This window comes from Mustela putorius, unplaced genomic scaffold, assembly GCF_011764305.1.
Source record: "Mustela putorius furo isolate JIRA1106 unplaced genomic scaffold, ASM1176430v1.1 tig00537350_pilon_pilon_pilon, whole genome shotgun sequence".
In the NCBI taxonomy this organism is placed as follows: domain Eukaryota; kingdom Metazoa; phylum Chordata; class Mammalia; order Carnivora; family Mustelidae; genus Mustela; species Mustela putorius.
Genome location: NW_025422471.1, coordinates 20,938,781 through 20,961,153, shown reverse-complemented (window position 1 = coordinate 20,961,153; position 22,373 = coordinate 20,938,781). Strand labels below are relative to the sequence as shown.

At 36.3% G+C, this 22,373-nt stretch overlaps 1 protein-coding gene across 4 annotated transcripts in view; it reads right to left on the bottom strand.

Annotated features, from left to right (window-relative positions):
* Positions 1 to 18,178: 18,178 nt before the first annotated feature.
* The window catches only part of SSBP2 (single stranded DNA binding protein 2), a 296,195-nt gene continuing 292,000 nt past the window's right edge, over positions 18,179 to 22,373 (bottom strand). For all 4 annotated transcript variants that reach the window (XM_004759144.3, XM_004759145.3, XM_004759146.3 and 1 more), the window contains one exon: positions 18,179 to 18,779. In XM_004759144.3, coding sequence (XP_004759201.1) covers positions 18,750 to 18,779 — 30 coding nt within the window. In that variant the 3' untranslated portion in view covers positions 18,179 to 18,749. The remainder of the gene's footprint in view (positions 18,780 to 22,373) is intronic.

Genomic DNA, 22,373 nt, shown 5'->3' with positions numbered 1-22,373 from the left:
TTTTAAGTCATTTTTCTCAGGTAGGTGATATACTTGTATAATGATGTTGGATTGTACCCTTTGTAGCATCCTAATAAAACAAAGGAAACACTATATTGGAAATAGGTGTTTTTTTTTTTTTAACATCAATTTTGAAATCAGTTTTTCAGCCATGCAGCTGATTGTGCTAGAGTAACAGAAGCCTACACAGTCATCAGTGTGTCCTCAAATCAGGCAACTGCTCAGTCACCAGTGGGCCTCACTGCACACACCCAACACAGGTGCTGTTGGGTACAAAAAGCAGTGTCCAACAGATCAAGGTCAGTTCCCGTCCCTATAGGAGACTAAGAAAATGACCTAAGAAGAATGGGGACTTGCCACGCCACCCATTGAACCATGTGGGTCTGTTTCCATTCCCCTTAAATCTGGGCAGGCTTGTGACATCTTCCTATAATAGGGCGCACACTTTGTGACTATGTGATAGGTGACATCCAAGGCTTGGTCATAAAATGCCACGAGTTTCTGCCTGGTGCTCTTGGGACTCTTTCTGAAGGCAGCCAGCTTCCCTGTAAAATCCAAGAGGTTTGAGATTGCTATGCTCAAGAGGTATGTGGTAGGCCTCTGGTTAACAGCTCAGCTCCCAGATGATGGCTTTAACTGTCAGTCATCAGAGTGAGCCCTCTTGGATAACCAATCTGGCCAAGACTTGAGAAAGACAGAGCTTAGTTGACATCTTCTTGCAAGTGCATAAGACACTCCAAGCAACCAGCCAAAGAATTTCTATATTCCTGATATAGGATACAACTGTTTTCATAATAATATGGTTGTTGTAAGCTGCTGAGTTTGGGGGGGAATTTGTTATGCAGTAATAGTAACCAGAAGAGGGATTCAGAGTGGGCACATTCTCTCCATTTGTAACCCTGTCTCTAAAAGTTGTAGATCTTAGAGCAAGAGCCCAAATGGAGGCCCACACACCACATGTCTAAATATTTAAGGCTATAAATCAAGTGAGCAAATTGTTAAATAAAATATGTGCTATCATCTCATCTTAAAAATATACATTCATGATGACAAAATAGAAAGTTGGCAAAATGTAAAACAGAACCGAATTTAATTATTGTTACACGTATCTGTTCTGTGGATGGGCTGGTGATGTATGGATGAGTAACTGTTCCATATTGTAGAAAGTTACATGCCCGCTGTGTTCCACACTGAAATGTACTGCCTCATTTCCCAAGGTCTCTTGAGTCAGGAATTAGAACAAGAGGGAGGAAAAGGAAAAAAAGATAGCATTCCTGGGAAATCTTTTGGCATGCCATAGAATCTATTGCATACATAACCATCCCACAGTAAAGTTTTGTCAAGTGAGTTAATTTCTCATTCCACTTACCTGAGAAAGTCTCCCACTCAGATTCTCATACTCTAAAGCGGTGTTTATTGCTGATACTGGAAAAAAATAAAACTTTATTAAATTCAAACACAGCCCCCTTTTGATTGATATCATAGGCACACAAGGTGAAGAGGCATTTTCCTAGGGCCTGTACAGTATTACCCATCAGACTGATATTTAGGCTAATGGATCATGCCGCTGTCAGTGCTGTGGGCCTGATCCCAAGTGGTAAAGCATCTCTTATATGCTTTAATACACATTTGGGGGAGTGCACTTGTGATACATGTCCCCCTTTAAAGTGCAGGATCGGGGCAGAGGCCCCCATTTCTGTAAGGGTATTGGCACTTCATTGTTCCGTGACATAGGGACAGGTGTCTGGGGAACAACGGTGGGCATCTAATTAGGTAAGATTTTATCCACCTCCAGCTCCCAGACTCCAGCCATAGAGAACAGTGATGACACTGCAAACCTACTGTTAAGTGATTCATATTCAGCCACTGTTTTCATTCATTCAGTCCCTACTATACACCAGCTGCTCTTCTAGGCACAGTAATGAGTAAGGCAGATCTCCCGGTCTCAGAGAGCTCACATTCTAGAGAGAAAAGACCAAGGATAAACACTAAGTAAACAAAAAAGTAAGATAATTTGACATCAAAATAAACACCATGAAGAAAATAAAGTACACAATGGGGCGAGGGCAGGCAGCTCTGGCTGTGAGGTCAGGAAGGAGCACTCTGGGGCTGGTGACCATTGGGTTGAGACCCAGTATAAGAGCAGGAGGCAGTAAAGCAAACATTGGGCAGATTAGCTAATTGGATTTCTTAATATTAGAGGGCTAAGAAGAACCCCTTTTTAAACCTCAGTACCTGCTGAACTTAAGTACTTTCTTGGCCCACTTTCTTGCCATAGTCTATAGAATAACAAATATAAAATCTTTCATACTTATGGAACTTTTGCCACCTCGATGATTAATGCAGAGAATATAGATGTAGAATCTGTTGTGATTAGACCAAATCTAACCCAGAATCCAGAACATACCCTACAAAATAAATATCTCTACTAGACTTTTTTATATTGGCTTACTTTTCTGCTTCTTTCTCAAATAGCAAAGCAATTCCTATTTTATATTTGAGAAAATAAACATCTTGTTACATGATGGGAGATGGTGAAGCCAGGAACTGAACCTGACTTTAGAGTCAACTTAATGACTGAGATTATGACAGTAATTTTCCAGATATTTTTTACTATTTTATTATTCTTTATAATATTGCCATGGTTATAGTCTTACTTTCATAATTAACTCAAAACTTATTTTATTCTTAAGAGTTCGGTTTTTTAAAAAATAATTATAGCTTCAGAAATTCAGGGTATTTTATTGAAATTTTTTTGGTAAAATAAAATTTTTTCCAAAACATAATCAAAATTGCAAGACAAAAGTATCACTAGAACAGGAAAATGTATATGTATAGAGAATGGTTAAACATAAAAAATGTAATTTTAGCCTTTTAAAAGTCTTCATCAATAAAGCCCAACTTAATTTTTTGTTTTGTTTTGTTTTGTTTTAAGCAGTTTAAATTATATACATTAACTCTGGTGTAATTCTAAAAACATAGTCAAAGTAAAATACAAAACTATATAAAAGATGTGAATTCAAGTACAAAAACAACATATATATCTATATTTGATGATTCTGTGTAGCTATAGAGTACATCAAACTAACTGTAGTCTAATTCAGAACAAATTGCACAACCAAGTCAAGAAAATGTCCATAGTAAGTCATAGACAAATGAATGAAGGTTTTTAAAAATGACTGTCAAGGGATTTATTTCTAAAGTCTCCTATATGATCTGGCAACTGCTTCGGCTCAGGTCATGATCCTGGGGTCCTGGGATCAAGCCCCAAGTTGGGCTCCCTGCTCAGCAGGGAGTCTCCTTCTCCCTTTGCTGACCCCTTGCTCATGCTCTCTCTCTCTCTCAAATAAATAAAATCTTTAAAAAAGCATCAGATTCTGTCAAGTCTGATGTTTGCCACTGCATGGCTTATTAGACAATGGGCATTTTAAGACCTTTTCATTAAAATTACTTTCCTGTGATATCATTTTCTCATCAGTATGTCTTCTTCATTTTCTAAACATTTCAGTTATTAAAATCTCAATCCAACATGAGTGTATTCTTAAGGTGGCCTTCTTCCCTGATGTGGACATTTAAAGTTCTCTTCAAATGGGTAAAAAAGAATAGACAATCTCCACAAGAATATGATGATGTCATAAAATATATTTTTATGCTTTACTACTCAGTTCTTGAAATAATGTTAGCAACTTCACCAGGTCAGAGTTTTAGAGCTTAGATACAATAAAAGTTCAGAATGTAGTCAAGGGGATAAAAGTCTTGTACAGATAGAGGCATTTTAAAAAATTCTTGTTAAATACATGAATAGGCTTAACACATCAAGTCAGGAACATATTTAATCACATTACTTTGGGCTTTCATTACCTCTTATGTGCTTCATCTAAGGGGATGTTGTTTTCTTCCTTTTTGTTTTTTTTCCTAGAGGTTACACATATTCTTTATTAGGAACATATCTCTATCCTCCCATTTGTGGGAGTCAAATTTTTATGTTTTGTTTCACTTAAACATTAAATCTGAAGCCATAACACTCCTAGAAGAAAATAGAGAGTAAAAGCTCATTGACAGTGGTTTTGGCAATGATTTCTTGGTTATGACACCAAAAGCACACGCAATGAGAGCAAATTAAGTACGATTATATCAAACTAAAAAGCTTCTGCACAGCAAAGGAAGCAATCGACAACAGGAAAAAGTAACCTACAGAATGGGAGAAGAAAATCTTTTTAAAGATTTTATTTATTTACTTAACAGAGAGAGAGAGATCACAAGTAGGCAGAGAGGCAGGCAGAGAGAGAGAGAGAGAAGGAAGCAGGCTCCCTGCTGAGCAGAGAGCCCAATGTGGGGCTTGATCCCAGGACCTGGAGATCATGACCTGAGCTGAAGGCAGAGGCTTTAACCCACTGAGCCACCCAGGTATCCTGGGAGAAAATATTTTCAAACCATGTATCTGATAAGGGGTTAATATCCAAAACATAAAAGGAATTTTTACAATTCAAAAGGAAAAAAAAAAATCTGATAATCTGGTTTAAAATATGAGCAAAGGACCTGAAAAAGACATATAGGTGGCCAACAGGCACCCAACATCACTCATCATCAGGAAAATGCAAATCAGAACTACAATAAGCTATCACCTCACAACTGTTAGGATGTTACTTATTAAAACAACAACAATGAGAAAAAAGTGTTGACAAGGATGTGGAGAAAAGTGAAGCTTTGTACACTACTGGGGAGCATGCAAATTGGTACAGTCATTACAGAAAACAATATTTAGGTTTCTCAGAAAATTAAAAAACTACATGCGGTCCAGTTATCCCACTCCTGGGTATTTACCCCAAGGAATTGACAGGATCCCAGAGAGATACCTGCATTCCTCTGTTCATTGCAGCGTTATTCACAAAAGTCAAGATATGGAAACAACCTCAATGTCCATCCACAGATGAATAAATTAAAAAATGTTGTTCATATTACAGTGGGAAGTTATTCAGCCTTAGGAAAAGGGAAATATTGCTATTTGCAACAACATAGATGGATCTGGAGGATATTACGCTAAATGAAATTAATCAGACACAGAAAAACAAGTACTGCTTGATTATACTTATATGTGGAATCTAAAATAATAAAACAGAAACAGAGGGTAGAAAGTTTTGGTTGTGCAGGGTAAGTCTGGAGATCTGATATATGGTATGGTGCCTTTAGCTAACAATACTGCATTAGAGACTTACAATTTTCTATGAGGGTGTATCTTTTGTTAAATGTTTTTACCACCTATATATACACAAGTAATAATAATAAAGGGGCAGGAAGGGTGTGTACTCATCTCCAGACTCATTGAGTTGTATATATTATACAGCTTTTTCTGTCAAGCATACCTCAATAAAATGTTGAAAACAAGCAAACAAAACATAAAAGCTTTAAAAATTTCAAGAATTTTACTGCTCTTTGATGTCAATCATGGAGATATACTAATGCTGATATTTCTAGACACCTTTAATGCTCTCACCCACCTTTGATGTTCGGGGAGAGGAAGGTTACTTTGGCAAGGAGTGTGTATACTCATTCTGTGCCCAGCAGACATGTAGGCCATCCTGGCCAGCGGTGTTCTCTGGGTTCCCTCTCTACCTTGCCTATACCCACCCTTTAACTTTAGCCTTTGAGTGGACATGTGAGTCCTTTGGGACACAGTAAGATCACCCCATTTTAGTCGGCATACTCCCTAGTTCATTTTACTTGCCTACCTGTGAAGGAGGAATTCTTATCTCATGGACATAAGCAGTTAATTATTGTAAACAATCATTAAGTACTCAAGTTTCAGAAATATGACTGTGATTTAATTATTTTCCTTAAGAACATATTATTTTAATTTTTGAAAGCCATGCAATTAATTAATGAGTTGTAACTCGGTATAATTGGCACACCACCAAGAGTGCCACTTCCCCCTATATCAGGGGTTGAACTGAATGAATGTGTTTGGATGAAAACTACTGTATTGGCATGTTTTGATGAAGAAGATTCACAGAAAAAAAAATTCATAGATGAAATGAGCAAGCATCTAAAGTTTAAGTTATTTATAGATTTAAGTTATATTTACAGTTTTTTGTGAGTCTTAGAAGCCTGGATACATTTACTGTTGGAACTGTTGATTGAAGAAGTGAGTGTGGCTTGTTGTAAGACAATCAGGTCATAGCTTCATTCACGTAAGGACCAATAATTAAAGATGAGTGGACATGCTGTTTCCCTCCTTTGATCTCCCCTATTGTTTAAAAATACTGAGAAGCATTTGGCTGAAAGTGTTTCAGAATATTCCATTAGAGCTAATATATAAAATATTAATACATTTGTTTCAGTGTTGTAATATGCTTTATTTTTAAAAATTTATTTATTTATTTATTTGACAGACAGAAATCACAAGTAGGCAGAGAGGCAGGCACTGAGAGAAGGGAAGCAGGCTCTCCGCCAAGCAGAGAGCCCAATATGGGGCTCGATCCCAGCAGCCTGGGATCATGACCAAGTTGAAGGCAGAGGCTTTAATCCACTGAGCCACCCAGGCACCCCAGTGTTGTAATATGCTATTAAAAAGCAGAGTGAACTTCAAGGATCATATGCCTACCTAATACTGCATACCTAACATTTATCAGTCGAAACCAGAATCATTTTTAAGAAAAAATGTTATCAGCTCATTGTAGCGCTCTCATTTCCTACCAGTCACAGGAAGATTCCCTTGTTCCTTCCCTTAAAAGCTGCTAAAACCCAGACAGGCAAGTAAAAGTAAAAACAAAACCAACCCCCCCAAAATAAAACCAAGCTTATGCAATATAAACTATAAAATCCTAAAAATGCCAATAAGGGATTAGAAGTTAAAAGTAAGATTTACAATAGGTTTTGTAGGTTCCTGTGGGAAATGACAGAGGGGGCTGGTACCAAGGAGGCTGGCAGTTGTGGTTCATTTTAGGTATCTGCTAACTTGTGCTGTATTGATTCGAGGAACAACCTGATCAGCGTTTAGTAACATTGTTTCTATAAAAGGACTCCAGGGACCAATGGGGAGAGATATAAGTAGGAACAGATCGAGAAAGATGACTGACAACTGGCTTGCATGTACACAGTGGGTCTGGTGATAGAGATGAGTATGGTTAGCCCCGAAACAAAACATCCTGAAAAATTGCTTAATGGTGAATTGAGTTCTTTTATCAAAATGTAATCATTCATCATAGAAAAAAATTACAGCAATTGTGAGACGCCATTACCAGTTGTTATAATAGTTTAAGATCTGTATTGACTTGGCTTTTAGTTACTGTGTTTTCCTGGAGTCTTTCTTGTCTTAATAATATTCCAAAAAAGATTGGACTTTTTTTTCCCAGGGTCTAAGTTACTCCTTGAGGAATAAAGTAGGTGTTTCAAGAGCCACATTAATCCTTTTGAACTAATAGCTACTCATGAAGGTGCATTAACTTTTCAATAATTCTAAATAGTACCTTAACTTCAAGGACTAACTCTAGGTACTAGAGATAATAGAATTCCCAAATGAGATGAGAGAGAGAGAGAAGCAGATATATAGAGAGGATTTAATGCAATTCTACTCACAAAACTTACGTGAATTACTTGCTGAGCAAGTCAGATTTCAGCTGATCAAGATAATGAATTATTGGATAACTAATTAATTTCTTCAGTGACCTGCAAGAGTATTCTCTATGCATTCTTCTAACTGTGAAAGGAAAATAGGTGTCTTTTTAGTCCTTTTTTTTTTTTGAAGTTGCCATCCCCATGCCCATCTTAATTCACACCATTTGCCTTAAACTTGGCTTGAGAAATGAGCCCTTGTGATCCAGGCAGAAGCTGTCAAACTTTTTGCGGAAGGAAAGGGAGTGTAGTGCCCAGGCCCCGTAAGTAAATGGAATTCTTTCAAAGGAAGAGGGAGGAGCCAAGGATGGAGAAGCCAACCCTGCCAATACATGTCTTGGTCTTTTGCAGTAAGACTCCTCTTCTGGCCTCATCTCTTCTGAAATGTAAAGGTCAAAGGAAACTTCACACAGCACCCTTTACATCTCAGTGCACCTGCTAAATATCTTAGAAGAATAAAGAATTCCTAATGGGAAACTAATCTTATAATTCTTTGTTTGCATTCCTGAATCATGCAGATTCTACTTTCCACTTCAAACAGTTCTACATACAAACCAGTTCTTTGACATCTTGGATCTTGCATTTGAGGCTGAAAATTTTTTCTACATACTCTTTTAACATAATTGCTGGAAATAAAAATTAGTAGCCAAGTAGCTATGGAAGGAATGTCTTGAACTCTAAACACATTTTGAATACTTAAGCTCATTTCCACCTTTTAAACAAATGGTAAAATATAAATTCAACTTATGAAGTAAAGAAGCATTTACTCTAAAGAGTCTGAAAGCTGATATATGTTAATAAATCACTGTACATATATACTCTCTCTCCCCAAAGCCAAAATTACTCAGATATTTAAAAATAATCTCTTTTGGTGAAGTCCCTAGTTTCTGAATTCTGTATAGGTTTTTATGCCAGAAACAGATATGAATTGTCTTAATTATTGGCATTTGTATTGAAAAATAGTTATCATGTAACTTATTTTTAGCAAGTGGAATCAAGATCACCACCAAGCGTTCTATAATATAAAGCCTATAGTACACATTTTCATCTACAGCAGGAAGGAATCTGCACAACAGATTAGGAATTAACTGTATGTCTTTAACTTCTGAAGTTTATGTAGCAGTTTATGATTAATTACTCATCTTGGTAAATGCCAATTTTTCTACTCATTAGGAGTGTTACCCATAAAAATAAAGCCATCAGTTATCTTACCAGTAAAAATGGATTTGGGAATAGCAGAGAATTGCCATTCAGGATGTGCAAGCCATGGCAAAAGCATAGGCAAGAACTGAGAACAGGTGAGGAACACTCTCTTTTAGAGGAAGGGGGGTGATTGGGAGGGACAGTTATAAACAAAACATCCATTGGAGTCAACTAGGAGTTTGAAGTGTAGTGGCTTTTTACTAGTTGTGTTTTGACAGCCTTTCATGGGTTAGGCTATTGCTGGACCAGAAGAAAAGGTTTCTTCCTTCCGCTGGGGTAGTGAAGCGTAGACTTCTTCCTGTCAGGAATGCAAGGTCCGTCTCCTCCTGTGGAAGGTATCCAACTGACAATTAGCAGTAGAACAAGCGAGCGCCCCCTGTTGGCGTCCTCACTTTCCCTTCCTTACACTACTTTTTCACAGGAGTGAGAACATCTATTTGTGCAACGACAACAAAGAAGATTATCTACTTTAATCATTTATCTGCTCCAAAACTCCTCTTCAGTTGGATAAACTCATACATTTCCAATGCCACTTTAATGCACAAGTGGGATGAACAGAACCTCCTTTTTAGGCCCAGTATAAACTTGATGAGAAGCAGTACTGCCAAGTAAACCAGAAAGATATTTTATTTTAAACAGATTTCAAATGAACATCTATGTTTTCTGGAACATAAACTTTTCCAATCTGTATTTCATGTTTTCTGAAGTGCCTACTGCCAGAGCGAAACAACACAATATTTCTGGTTACTTGAAGGAAAAACCTACTATTAGTTATTCATTTTTGCAAATACACAGTTCAGTAACTCTCTTTTACACAGAAACATTATGCAAATCTTTCTAGCATTTGAAAATATGGTAGCAAATACCTTTCCAAACAACAAGGTTTTAAATCATCTGGGAAGTGAGGTAATCAGAGACAGCTTGCCAGACCTCTGTTCACCCTGGACCATTTTCCCTCCGAGATGATTTAAGAAGCTCATTTTAGAGCTACTCATGGCATACAAGTTCTGTAGAGATTTGGGCTTTGCATGCTTTACATTCTAAAGTGAGCTTTACTGGACCATGTAATTTTGCACCCAGAAATCTTTCAGCAAGATTACTATTTTTGAGAAGAGTCTGAGATTATTGCACTGCCTCGATTTCACACAGTATTTTTGCTAAAAGGATTGAATTTTCAACTCTGATGAGTCAATATTGAGAATTTGGTTATGGTCTGATTTTGTGGAGTAATTATTCCTAGACACACTGGCAGTGGATTTACAAATCTATCTTTGGTGCAAATTAGATTTGGCTCCTATGTCGGTTTTGATTTGGTTATTTATTTGGTCCAATAAATTTCTTATTAGTAGCTGTTATAGTGAGCATTTCAATTTTGAATCTGGGAACTTTTATGGTGAGATAGATCTCCTGAAATTGCTAATGCTTCTATTTTCATTTAACACTTTCATATATGCCCTGTATTTTTTAAAGTGCTAATTGGATTCTCCTTTTTTAATAAATATATGTTTAACTCTCTGGAGTTTTTTCATTGAATCACAAAGTATGCTGACATAAATACTTCTCAACTAACGATGAAGTAAATACATAAAAATTTGACTAGTAACTACTTGTTGGAATAGCATGCTGAGTTCTCAGATTTAAAATTAATATCACTTTCAATGACTAACAATTTGTTCTGTTTAAACAATTTTGAGACCATTTAGTATGTGTAATATCCCTTCAGTCACAGTGAATAATAACTAAGTTGATGACAAAACAGTGAGCACCACGAAAGAATATATAGAGAATAATACATTTGACTTTACAATTCTTAAGCCATTTCTTTCTCTGAAACAGTGTTTACATAAATAAGTAATGTTGGATTCTTTTATACAATGTATACTCATTTATATATTATATGCGATAACTGAGATTAAATTGCAAGCACATTTAAATGCAATTTTTTTCATGTACATAACTAGACATCAAGAGGTTCCTCCCTGTTACCGTCAAGAATTACATGCTGTAAGATGCGAAGACACAATCTTGTGAGAAAAACTTGAGACCGTTGTAGATTGAGAAGAGCAGCTATAGCCAAGCAGAGCCAGACACATACTTCAACAGAAGCTTTGCAAACTGAATGAGACAGCTAAACATTTAAATGTACAATGCCTATTGGCTCTACATCTTTCCAGAAAGAGATGCCATATTTCTCATCAGACAATTTGTGTTGGGAGTAAAACTTCTGGAGTTTCTTTATGAGTCTCTATGCCTCTTTCAGTATAAAGTGTTTTTTTTACTTTGAAGAATACATTGAAAGCGGGGGGAAGGGGAAACTGGAAGAAGGTGGTCAAAAGGTTAAAACTTCCTGTTATAAGTAAGTACTGGAGATGTAATGTACAACAAGGTGACTATGGCTAACATGGCTATATAATATGCAGGGGAGTTAATAAGAGAGTAAATCCTAAGTGTTCTCATCACAAGGAAAAAAAATTGTTCCCTTTCTTTTCTTTTTATTGTATCTATAAGTTAGTTGAACCTATTCTGGTAATCATTTCATGATAGAGGGAAATCAAACCATCATGCTATATGCCTTAAGCTTATATAGTGATGTATTTTAATTATTTCTCAATACAAGTGGAAACAAATCCAACAAATACAATGCAGACATTTGGGGGTGACTGCAAACATTGAATTTAGATTGGTTGTTAGATAATATTAGAGAATTTCTGTTAACTTCAGCTATGATAACACTGTTGTTATATAGCATAAGTCAGCAAACTAGCTGGTGAATCATATACCTACTTTTGTAAATAAAGTTTTATTGGAACATACAAAAAACACACTGAGCTATGAGAATAAATACTTGATGACTTTTACTTAATACTTGATACTTATTACTTGGGGCTGGGTATGCAGACACTTTAACCCCTTTCCCTCCTTTTGGATTCTAACACTGTTATCTCATTTACCAAGAGGAGCTGAGAATTCTGCTGACTTTCATTTATCTAGGCTAAATCTTATCTTAGTTATAGGACTCCTACCTGTTTTAAATCAGGGACCATTCAGTTGCCTTGTTACCCACCCTCCATCTCCCAGAAACCCAGTCACCTTGCTACAATTGCCTAACAAGTTACTTGAAGTAACCTTTGGCTCAGGAAGATATCTGGCCATTGGAACCTACTGCATTTTCCTTTCTAATCACTATGTACAAATGTGCTGCTTTGCTGAACTGGAAAGCCTCATTTGGATCAAAACCAGAACACTAGAAACACTTAATACTTAAACACTCTTAAATACTGTGGAGCCAGTATTAAAGAATTTATTGGAAAAAGATATATTTAATTTATATCTAGGATGAATTTTAAATCTCAGTTATAGATCTTTCTCCTCCTAAGTTTTTATTTTATCTATAGAGTAGTGTGCAGGACCTACTTCAGAATCTCTGTCTGGACAGTGGTGAACTGAGATTACCATCTGTACAATTCATCAGAAAGATAAATGCACTTGAGGAGAAGCATAGTTTTGCATAAATTGCCTGCATAATTGCTTCAGATTTCCACATTATATATAATACTGTTTGGAATAAAATAGAAAAATATTATCCATGAACAGATATTTGATAACCATAATAATTCTGATATTTGATAACCATATTAATTCTTTCGGCATTTGGTTTAGTTATATGACCACATAGAAGCACCCACATAGACTTTTCTTAATGCATATAAATTCTTCAACATTACAGACTCCTGGTTTTTATGTTAGGCATAATGTCTACCTATCAGTCATATACACAGATTCACATTAGTTTTATTTTGATTTATCATTCAGAAACATTTAAGCCTGCTCCCGATGAATAATTTTCCTTACTTTTTCTATAAGTAATAAAGCAGAGGCTAGAAATGAAGGGGTAGAAATTGTAAATGAAAAGTTGTATTTTTAAAATTAAGTGCCAAATTAAGGGACATTTATGTACATTTTAATGGCAACTTTCCCCATTACATGAATAGCTCAGGTATTTGTACAAAGACAGTAAGTGATAAATTCATTTGAGAATAAATGCCATTATGGCCACGTGCACATGCACACACATGCACACACATGCATGTTAAATTTACAGAGTGTGTCAGGTAGCTGATGACCACGGTTGAATTAAGGATAGCAGATTACTAAGAATCATCCCAGATTCCAATTATATTTATACATAATTTGTGCATTTGTAAAAACCTTACAAATAATTCTGTTTTTCCAGGATGACATTATGGGTAACAATTTAACACATGTGGTAAAAAGCAAACAAACATATTAAACCTTAAAATCATAATTAGGTAAATTAAACAATCCAATTAGCTCATAGCTATCATGAGTAAAGAATTCTATGAATAAAGACTTCTCCATTTTCCATATCAGAAAAAACAGCATGTCTTTTATTCACTCTAACATACAGTTTCTGTTAAGCTTTTAGTTTTTTCAAGGCAAGGAAAATGAAACATTTCAAAATATGATCTGGTAGAAAGTACTATACACATTTTAATCTGTAGTTTATATTAAGAAAATTTCTAAGGTATTGCTAAGTATAGATTTGTTTTCAAATTATGTAAACTGGACAGATTATTTGAATTGCTTTCTAATAACTAGATAGTTAATTACATATTACTGAGCAATTTTACCAGGACATGATGGAAATTCAGCTGATGATGTATTGTATTGTGTTCTGAGAACACTGTGAGGAATCCAAATTTCACTTCCTTGGCAATGTAGTGAGGTCATATGATGGAAAAGAGAAAGTGGGGTAAAGTTTTAATGTTAACTAGGAGTAATTACTGGGTGGCATTTTTAAAGAAATATTAATACTTACTTTTCTTGTGTTCATTATACATTTCATTTAAAAAATGCAACGCTAAGTAGTCTAGGAGCAGATCATAATATTTTAAATGCCTGGGATAATCAAAACAAGTCCAGTTTACCCTGAGGATAGTAAAGCCACAAAGGAAGAAGAGACAAACTATAATTCTATACATGAAAACATCTAGTCCCACTTTAAACTTTATAGTATCTACAGATAAAACTTTAAGGATGTAGTCAGCAAAAATATTTACATTAAACTACTTAGGGAAATTTTTTTTTTCTATTCAGGAAGACCAATTCAATGTCAGGAAGGCATAACACTAGGTTACATTAAGTTAGGAAAACTTAACAGAGGAAATTCTCCTTGGGAGACTTATTCAACTGAGAATTTCTCTTTAGAATATAGTTTCAAAAAATAATTAAAGTGGTCTAAGGTGTTTTTCCTCTGTAGTTCATCTCTTTCAATCTGATTTACACAGTTCATAGGTAAAGCTGATGCTTTTGGTGAACTAAATTAAGAATGTCAATTCAGTTTCTTGTAAACAAGTATCTACGTTTAAAAAAAAAATAAACTATGATTATTGCATGATTACTGGCAGTGAAGTAACCGAGGAATAAAAGATATTTGTGCTCTTACCTTCAGATGCAGTGCCTTCCTATGAAGGTCTGAGTGGACAAGCTAACATGGGTATTGTTAAAGCTGGATACGGGAGATTCCATCTGCTTATGTCTTGTATTACTGTCTTTTCATCCCAAATCATGCTTATCAGCTACTTTACCAATGAAATAAAAAGCCGTCAAAGGAAAGAATTCTGTTTAATCGTTACCGGTTGTGGTATAACATAACATAAGTCCCAGTAGGAGTGTTTTATGAGCAAACCTCCTATCCCCCAATATACGCAAGTGCATATGCAAACAAGTTGAGTACGCAAAACATTAGTGTATTAATAGTGGGGTCACCATTGCTTCTTCCTCTGGTCTGGTATTTCTCAAATTATGCTTCAAAGACCTGGGAGCCTCTTACACTTGCTTAGGACTGGGTGTGAGTCTGCAAATGCAGACTCCTGCTCCTCATTGCGAGCAAGAAACTTACACCACCAGGAGAGGGGGTTAAAACAAAACAAAACAAAACAAAAGGCTAATTTACCTTTTGGAGAATATGTGGCAAATCTTCCCCACCTCCATATTAACCTTCTTCCTCCCAGACTATACACTCATGCATTACCTGTATCGATTAGTATTTTCAAGAAAAGTGCATTAGGGTATATAAAACATAAAAATGAAGGCAAAACCAGTGTTAAAATACTATAATGGTTTCCAAAATCAAGTAGCTATGATTTCTGGCACTGCTTCTAATCAACAGTGAGAATCAAGAAATGGAAATCGCAATTATGTCTCCTTGGAAAACTATATACTGTATGAGAAAGAAAAGTTTAGGGGCTGAGAAGGTAAAAACGTCATTTAGATCTTGTTTCTACTGAATGATGCAGGGATTGGGAAGGAGGTACAGAGGAAGACATGGAAGAAGCCAATCAAAACTTCACAGTAATAAGGACTGTATAAAACTCTGACAAGGGAGCGGTTCTGAATGATTTCCTGCACATACCCAGAATAATATGAAGAAGAGGTATGGAAAGATGAAGGCCTCCTCATGTCCCAAGCTGAAATTTATTTTCTTTGCCGTTTTTTAAGCTACCGGAAGAATGTTAACTGAATGATCCTATGAAATACAAGAGTTGATCTATCTTAGAGCATCATAAAAAATAGAAATGGAAGATTCCTTTGTTCTATTCCTGGAAGCAAAAGGGTGTTTTGGGGCACTTTCCATGGCTCAGGGAGCAGAACTGATTTGTCAGTCTTTTGGGCAACAGAGAAATCTTATCCTCAGCTTCCTAGTTGTGCCGTCCCTAAACATAAGCAACTGTGTCCAAACCATGGCCCCTGTAACATAGCACTAGGATTCACCCATCAAATGTGCAGGGTATTACCAGGTCAATGGCACTCTACAGTCTTTGCTTCCATGGGCAACTTTGTTACAAGACAGCTAGACTTTAGAAATAATTGGGCATGTATTTTCAACTGTAGTGAGCCTGGAAGAATGCAAAGCAGAGTAATGAAAATTAATGTTTTCACTTATTACACATTTTCACATTTCATATGTGTATTTTATGTGTTCAGTGTGCACAAGGATTGTTGACACTATTCCTGTGAGGTGAAATATATAAAAATAACTCAGGAACAGGTAGTATATATCAAGACTAATATCATGCATAGATGGAGATGGAAAACCAAGAGTAAAGGATAAAGTTTAAATGATTCAAAACCGATACAAAAATTACTATGCAGATAATACTATTCTCTATCTGGTGCACAAGAAAGTTATTTGATATTAAAATTTAGTATTCTTTTTTTTTTTTTTTTTTTTTTTTTTTTTTTTTTTTTTTTTTTTTTTTTTTTTTAAAGATTTTATTTATTACTATTCTCAGATCTAGGTGAGAGGCACAAGAAGAGAGAGGAGGAGGAAACAGGCTCCCTGCCGAGCAGAGAGCCCGATGCGGGACTCGATCCCAGGACCCTGAGATCATGACCCGAGCCGAAGGCAGCGGCCTAACCCACTGAGCCACCCAGGCGCCCTAAAATTTAGTATTCTTATTTTATGATTTTCTTAAATAGAACTTCCTTTTCAAAAATAAATTTTCAACTATTTCAGGAATTTAAAGAAGTTTGAAATAGCTATTTGTAATCTGGATTGCAAGAGGGAAGAAATAAATACTTATGAAGAGTTGATTGTTATACCTTGAAAAAAATCAAATATTACTTTTTTCTTTGACCATGTAGACTAGAAATAATGGTACCCATATTGCATTTATATTCTAATATTACCCCTAAAATAATGGCAAGTAAAAGTGGGTTCATGATTGTTTGTGATATTAAGAAGCAATACCTTCTTAGAAGGTAAATAAAAGAAATTTAAGATCAGTAACAGTGGAGTCAAAAGCATTTGAAATTTCTAGCATCATAAGATTAAACTTAATAATCACAGGGTTGAAAGTGTTCACACAATTATCATAAAAAAGTGAAAATTAAAATTATTTTTGGTAAATTCACATGTCTATCCAAAGTGTCATCTTCGGATTACCTTGGCTTGAGTTAAAGACCTTTTAATTTGACTTTTTCATGAAAGTTCTCTGCAGCTTTAAAGTTTGACTCTGTTCTTCAGTGTGCAGTCCTAGGTCCCTACACACTGTGGGATGAATGGTGACTCATTTGGCTGGAGTTTAACTCTGGAGCATACATTTTATTCAGTTTCTTTACCTCCTTCAATAGTTCTGCCCAGCATCCCCATCATGCACAGGCAAAATCTTTACTTTCGGAAGAGATAAATCGTTACGAATTTGAGAGAAGTAAGTCATCTGGGACCAGGAAATAGCAAATATATGGCTAAATTTTCAATTTAGAGACCATAAGCCTAAAGAAAGAAGGATTCCTCTTACCTGAGATTAACGCTTTTCAGATTCTCCAGAGTTTGAGATACAGCTGATGTTTACCAGTGGTTACTTGTATCACAGTTTTAACAGAAAGGATCACCAACTTATCTTTTGGAGTGCAAAATCAAAGTCTTCACACTTTTCCTATGATGATTTCGGTGTTTGTACGTAAGATTAAACACAAAACCCCCAAAAGATCTAGCAAATGCCATAGAACAATGTGCTTTCGTAAGGGAAGCATTTTGTTTTTTTTTTCTTTAATTTTTAACATTTACACATTCTTTTCTGAACAGTTACACAACATAGATTGAGCCTGCTGAAGTCAATGGCCAGATGAATATAGTTACTATAAATGATTTTCCTCTAAATAAAAGTCCTAGATCCTGGGAACAGAGCAGGTGCTAGCTGCCAGTGAGAGGTATGCACAGATGGGACCGTTACCAGTCAGTTCTGCTGCTAGTAAGCAAGCTACAAGGATAGAAAAGCAGCACGTCAGAGCCCCTTGGGTACAGTAAAAACTTCTTTTCCCCTTCTGCCAAAAGTCTCAGTCCTTTGAATATATCTTCTTTGGAGTGTCTATGTGGAAATGTTCACAAGAAGTCTGAGTAAAAATCAGATACCATTTTCCATTAACATGTTATTAAAAATTTAGCTCTACTATCCCCAGTGAGAAGGGACGAATTCAAGCAAATGGTTTTGTTATCACTTCTGGGCTTTATCATGTGAAAGAGAAAATATGTTTCTAAAAATAGGATGACCCCTGTCATTTTATTGCTATGGTCTAAGCAGCTGGGGCTAATTAATGATTTTCTGTATCATCAAAGACACGTCAAGAATTTCATCACAAGCAGTTATTGCAGAAATATACTGTGTTAGGCCTTAGTTGAAGTATTTTTCCTAAATAAAAAGTACAAAAATACTTCTCACTAAAGGTAACTGAGAAGTTGTTCGATTTGACATAGCATGAGGACACACCTATTTTTTTTTTTTTTTTTTTTGGAGACAGTACACTTTGTGATTCACAGGAGAACTTGGATCAGACGCAGTTTAATGAAAGCTCTCAAATAAGCAATTTTATTCCTATCCATGACTGCAGACATTTACAAAACCATAACATCTGAGTTCACCTTAAAAAATAACTTATATAAAGCAGTGATATACACAGCACAAAATAGTTCAGGGAGGGGCAGGAGCAACTTTTAATAATTAAAATGTAAACGTGAAAAAAAGGATGGAATAAAAGTCCCTACTTATTTCTACTTAAGATGTCATGTAATAATATTTTACAATGTCCTGTGGGCCAATGTATGTATGTGCATATGTCCATATAACATACACATATGCAATACATTCTTTTTCCCACACATATACATACACAGATAATTATTTGCAGTTCAGTTTAGGGCAATTCTAATATGCCGCTCTGTACAGTTGTTTGAATCACGTTTGGACCCGCTTTCTTCAAAAAATAGGGGAGAGAGCAGGAAATAAAAAGGTTGGTTTGGTGTGACTGAGATTCCTTTGTTTAACTGTACACTGTGATGAATAATTTTCTTCCGTAGTAGTTCTGTGAAGGGCTGACTCACTGTGGTTTTCATGAGGAGACTTGGTAATGGATCACACACTCATTGTCATGCTAGGGGAGTACTAGAAAGAAAAAAGAATCCATATTTTAACAACAATTCTTTTACAGGCCGCTAATGTTCTTCTTGGTAAACAGTAGTAACTCTGAATTTTAATGTCTTAAAATCTTTTATGCTCAAGCTTTTAACCTCATATAACATAAAAATAAGAAGCTATTAAAAAAGTAAATTTATATGGAATTGACTAAGTCCTGAAATTTTTAATATTTGTGCTGGCAAGCAACAATATTAACCACCTAAGTTGAACTTAGGTGGTTGATAATGGCCCGGTCCCTCAGTCTTTTCTTTCTAGCCACATTCATGTTTTGTGGGCATTTGTAACATTTTGGGTAAATCCAATCCACAATTAAATAAGTATGAGGGACAGTCTCATGACCTACCAACTATGTAAACTTGGAAGGTTACTTAACCTCTCTGTGTTTCAGTTTCCTCACCTGTAAAATGGGTTTAATGATATCATTTATTTTAAAGGGATTTGGGGGAGATTAAATATAAAATCCTTAAAACTACATATTTCTTGAGTAAATAGAAAGTGTTCAGCATGTGTTTAATTAATAGTGTAAGGGAAATAAAACAAAAATCTCCCAGCTGGCTCCCAGAAGTTCTCATAAAGCATTTAAGAGTGCGTAAGAAACTGATTCATACTTTAGGATATACATGTCTTCCTCTAATCTGTGGCTCCAATTTCAACCAACAATATTTTTAGGGTGGGAGCAGGGGGCTCTGTTGTTACACATTACTTATCAGTTTGATGAGGCTTACAGTTGGTAAAAGGTGAGGCTTTCAGAAATTTGGAAAAGAGGTCTCAAAAATTATTTAGAGAGGAACAAAGAGCCATTATTGTGATAATTATGGCAATCTAGGCATATTCCCAAGGAAGACTGTGATAGAAAAGTTCTAGAGCAACACTGTCCAAAAGGACTTTTTTCAACCATGGACGGGTTCTATAATCTGTGCCGTTCAACATGGAAGCTACTAGGCACATGTGGCCACTGAACACATGAAATGGGCTAGTGTGACTGAGGAACTGTAATCTTAATGTTATTTATTTAAATTTAAATATCCCCATGTAGCTGGTGGACACCATTTTGGACAGCACAGTTCCAGATTGCCTGAGATGTGGGGAGGATCCCAAATGGTAATGGTCTCCAGATGAAGAGATTTTCGAGATGAAAATGTCAATGTAAACCCTTAAATATTTTAAATATTTTGTTAAAAATATTTGGTGAGGACCTGGTAAGGACCAGGGCAAAGGGATTCCTATAAGCACATTAGTAACAATGGTGGCTGAGTGGTTCAGTTGGTCGACTGTGGGACTAGTGCTTTCAGCTCCAATTGTGATCTCATGGGTCATGGGGCCCAGCGCCAGTTGTTGGGCTCCTTCCTCAGTGGAGAATCTGCTTGTCTCTTTCCCTCTGCCCCTCCCCCCACCCTCTAAAATAAATAAATCTTTTTAAAAAATGTTAATAACCACCATGCCTCATGGAAAGAGGCAAGTGAAGTCAAGAGGATTGGTCTTGGACAGTAGGGCCTTCAACAGGAAAAGTGATGATCCTGGGAAGTGGAGTGTGAACTTTAAAAAGAGAGCAGGCAGAACAGAATGAAGTGAGTTCTAGATGAGCTGAGTTACTACAGGACCCAAAAGGAGCTATAAGGTGTGTACTGAGGATTTCACAGGGAAAGCAGGATGTCCTGAGGAAAAGCACAGGGTGACAATGGCTCAGCTGACTGAAGTCTGGACAGAAAGTTGTTAGGGGTCAATCTAGGGCTCAAACCCAACCCCCACATTGATCCCGAGTAAAGGTGAATGGGGAGGCCTAAATATTGGGCCAGTGGACCCTTGGGGGATGATTATTCATCCTTTAAATGCAGATCAAATCATAGAAAATCTACTTGTTAATCAGTTAATAGCCTCAAATTTCCCTTCAGTATAAGAAGCCTAAATTATATATGCTACTGACTCTAATGTTGGATTACAGCGAGTAGGGTGATAAAAAGGGGCAACTTCCAGAGAAGAGAGGGGATTTGGTTTGACAGAAGAACCTCTGCCTTTACCCTTGAGAGCAGAAGCAAGAAAGCAGAGCAGAGCAAAGCACCTAAAACCCAAAGCAATCAGACAAAAACTGATGAAATGAGCCCACCCCCGCCCCTACGCCCTTGCTTGGAGGAGGATATCCCCTCATTTCATCAGATGAGACCAGGCAGATCTCCCAACAACAAGCATCAGTGAGCTATCTACAGCCAACAAGCATCAGTGAGCTATCTACAGCCTTTGACAAAACAGAATTACATTTTGATATTTGATCTTTAGGGGTAAGAATAAACAAGAAAATACATGGATACCAAGGTTTTATTAAAAGTAGAAAAAATTAAAGAGTATGGCAAAGTGGGCACACAAAAGTTTAATCTAGGCTTTCTATAGCTACTGGTACAATAAGAATGGTGATCTAATCAGTGTTGCTCAATAGAACTTTCTGTGATGATGGATATGTTCTATTCTGTGTTGTCCAATATAATAGTCATTAGCCACACATGGCTACCAGACTCTTAAAATGTAGCTAGTGTAAGTTAGGAACTGAAAATTTAGCTGTATTTAATTTTAATTAGTTTTAAATTTAAATAGCATCGCTAGAACATCAATCATTGTTTTAAGAAAAAGATTTTGTGGGTCTATAGTGCCAGCTATCTAAAAAAAGTAAAAGATACTGATGCATTTCAGAAAGGACTTCAAAGGAAGTTTCTGAAAAAAAATTTTCAGGATAAGTCAGAATTAACTCTAGTGACCATCTCATTAATACACATCCTGAGTAACTGAGACCTTAAAAAGTAAGAGCCAACTCTTAATCTCACAAAACAAACTGAGGGTGGCCAGGGGGAGGGGTTAGGAAGAGGGTGGTGAGGTTATGGACATTGGGGAGGGTATGTGCTATGGTGAGTGCCTAAGTGTGTAAACCTGGCGATTCACAGACCTGTACCCCTGGGGCTAATAATACATTATATGTTAATAAAAAATTAAAAATTAAAAAAAAAAAAGTAAGGGCCAGATTCAGTCAGAAAGGATAGAAGCATCTGCTCCAAACAATGCAGCTCAGCAAAGTTAGCAAACATCTAATATAGTTTAATTTGTAAATAGTACAAGTAACTGTAACATAATGCTTTAAGTGGATCAGGTACAGTATGTGTGTAATGTGCGGGCATCTATATGGGTGTGATATACATGTGTAATGTGCAGGCATCTATATGAGCAACGTGCTACTTGCACCGCTCAGGTTGTAAACTCAACTGTGGCTGCCCTTTACTGAAATGGCTTCATCTACTTAAAATAAGGGAAAAATCACAAAATTTCTAGGAAAACTCATAGAATATACAAGCAAAAAGGAATTCCGTTATTGATTATTGTTCTTCAACATACAGGAGAAGGGGCCTACAGTTTTCCTAGAGTAAAGGAAGAGTAGGTGTTAAATGGCGTCTCCTATTCAGAGACCTAGAATATTGCCAGGTGCTGGTCTGAGACCACATGGCAATGTCGCCACCGTACTGCTGTATCCATTCAGGATGGCGTACTGTGATGTTTGTGCTCAATGCTGTGATAGGCGGC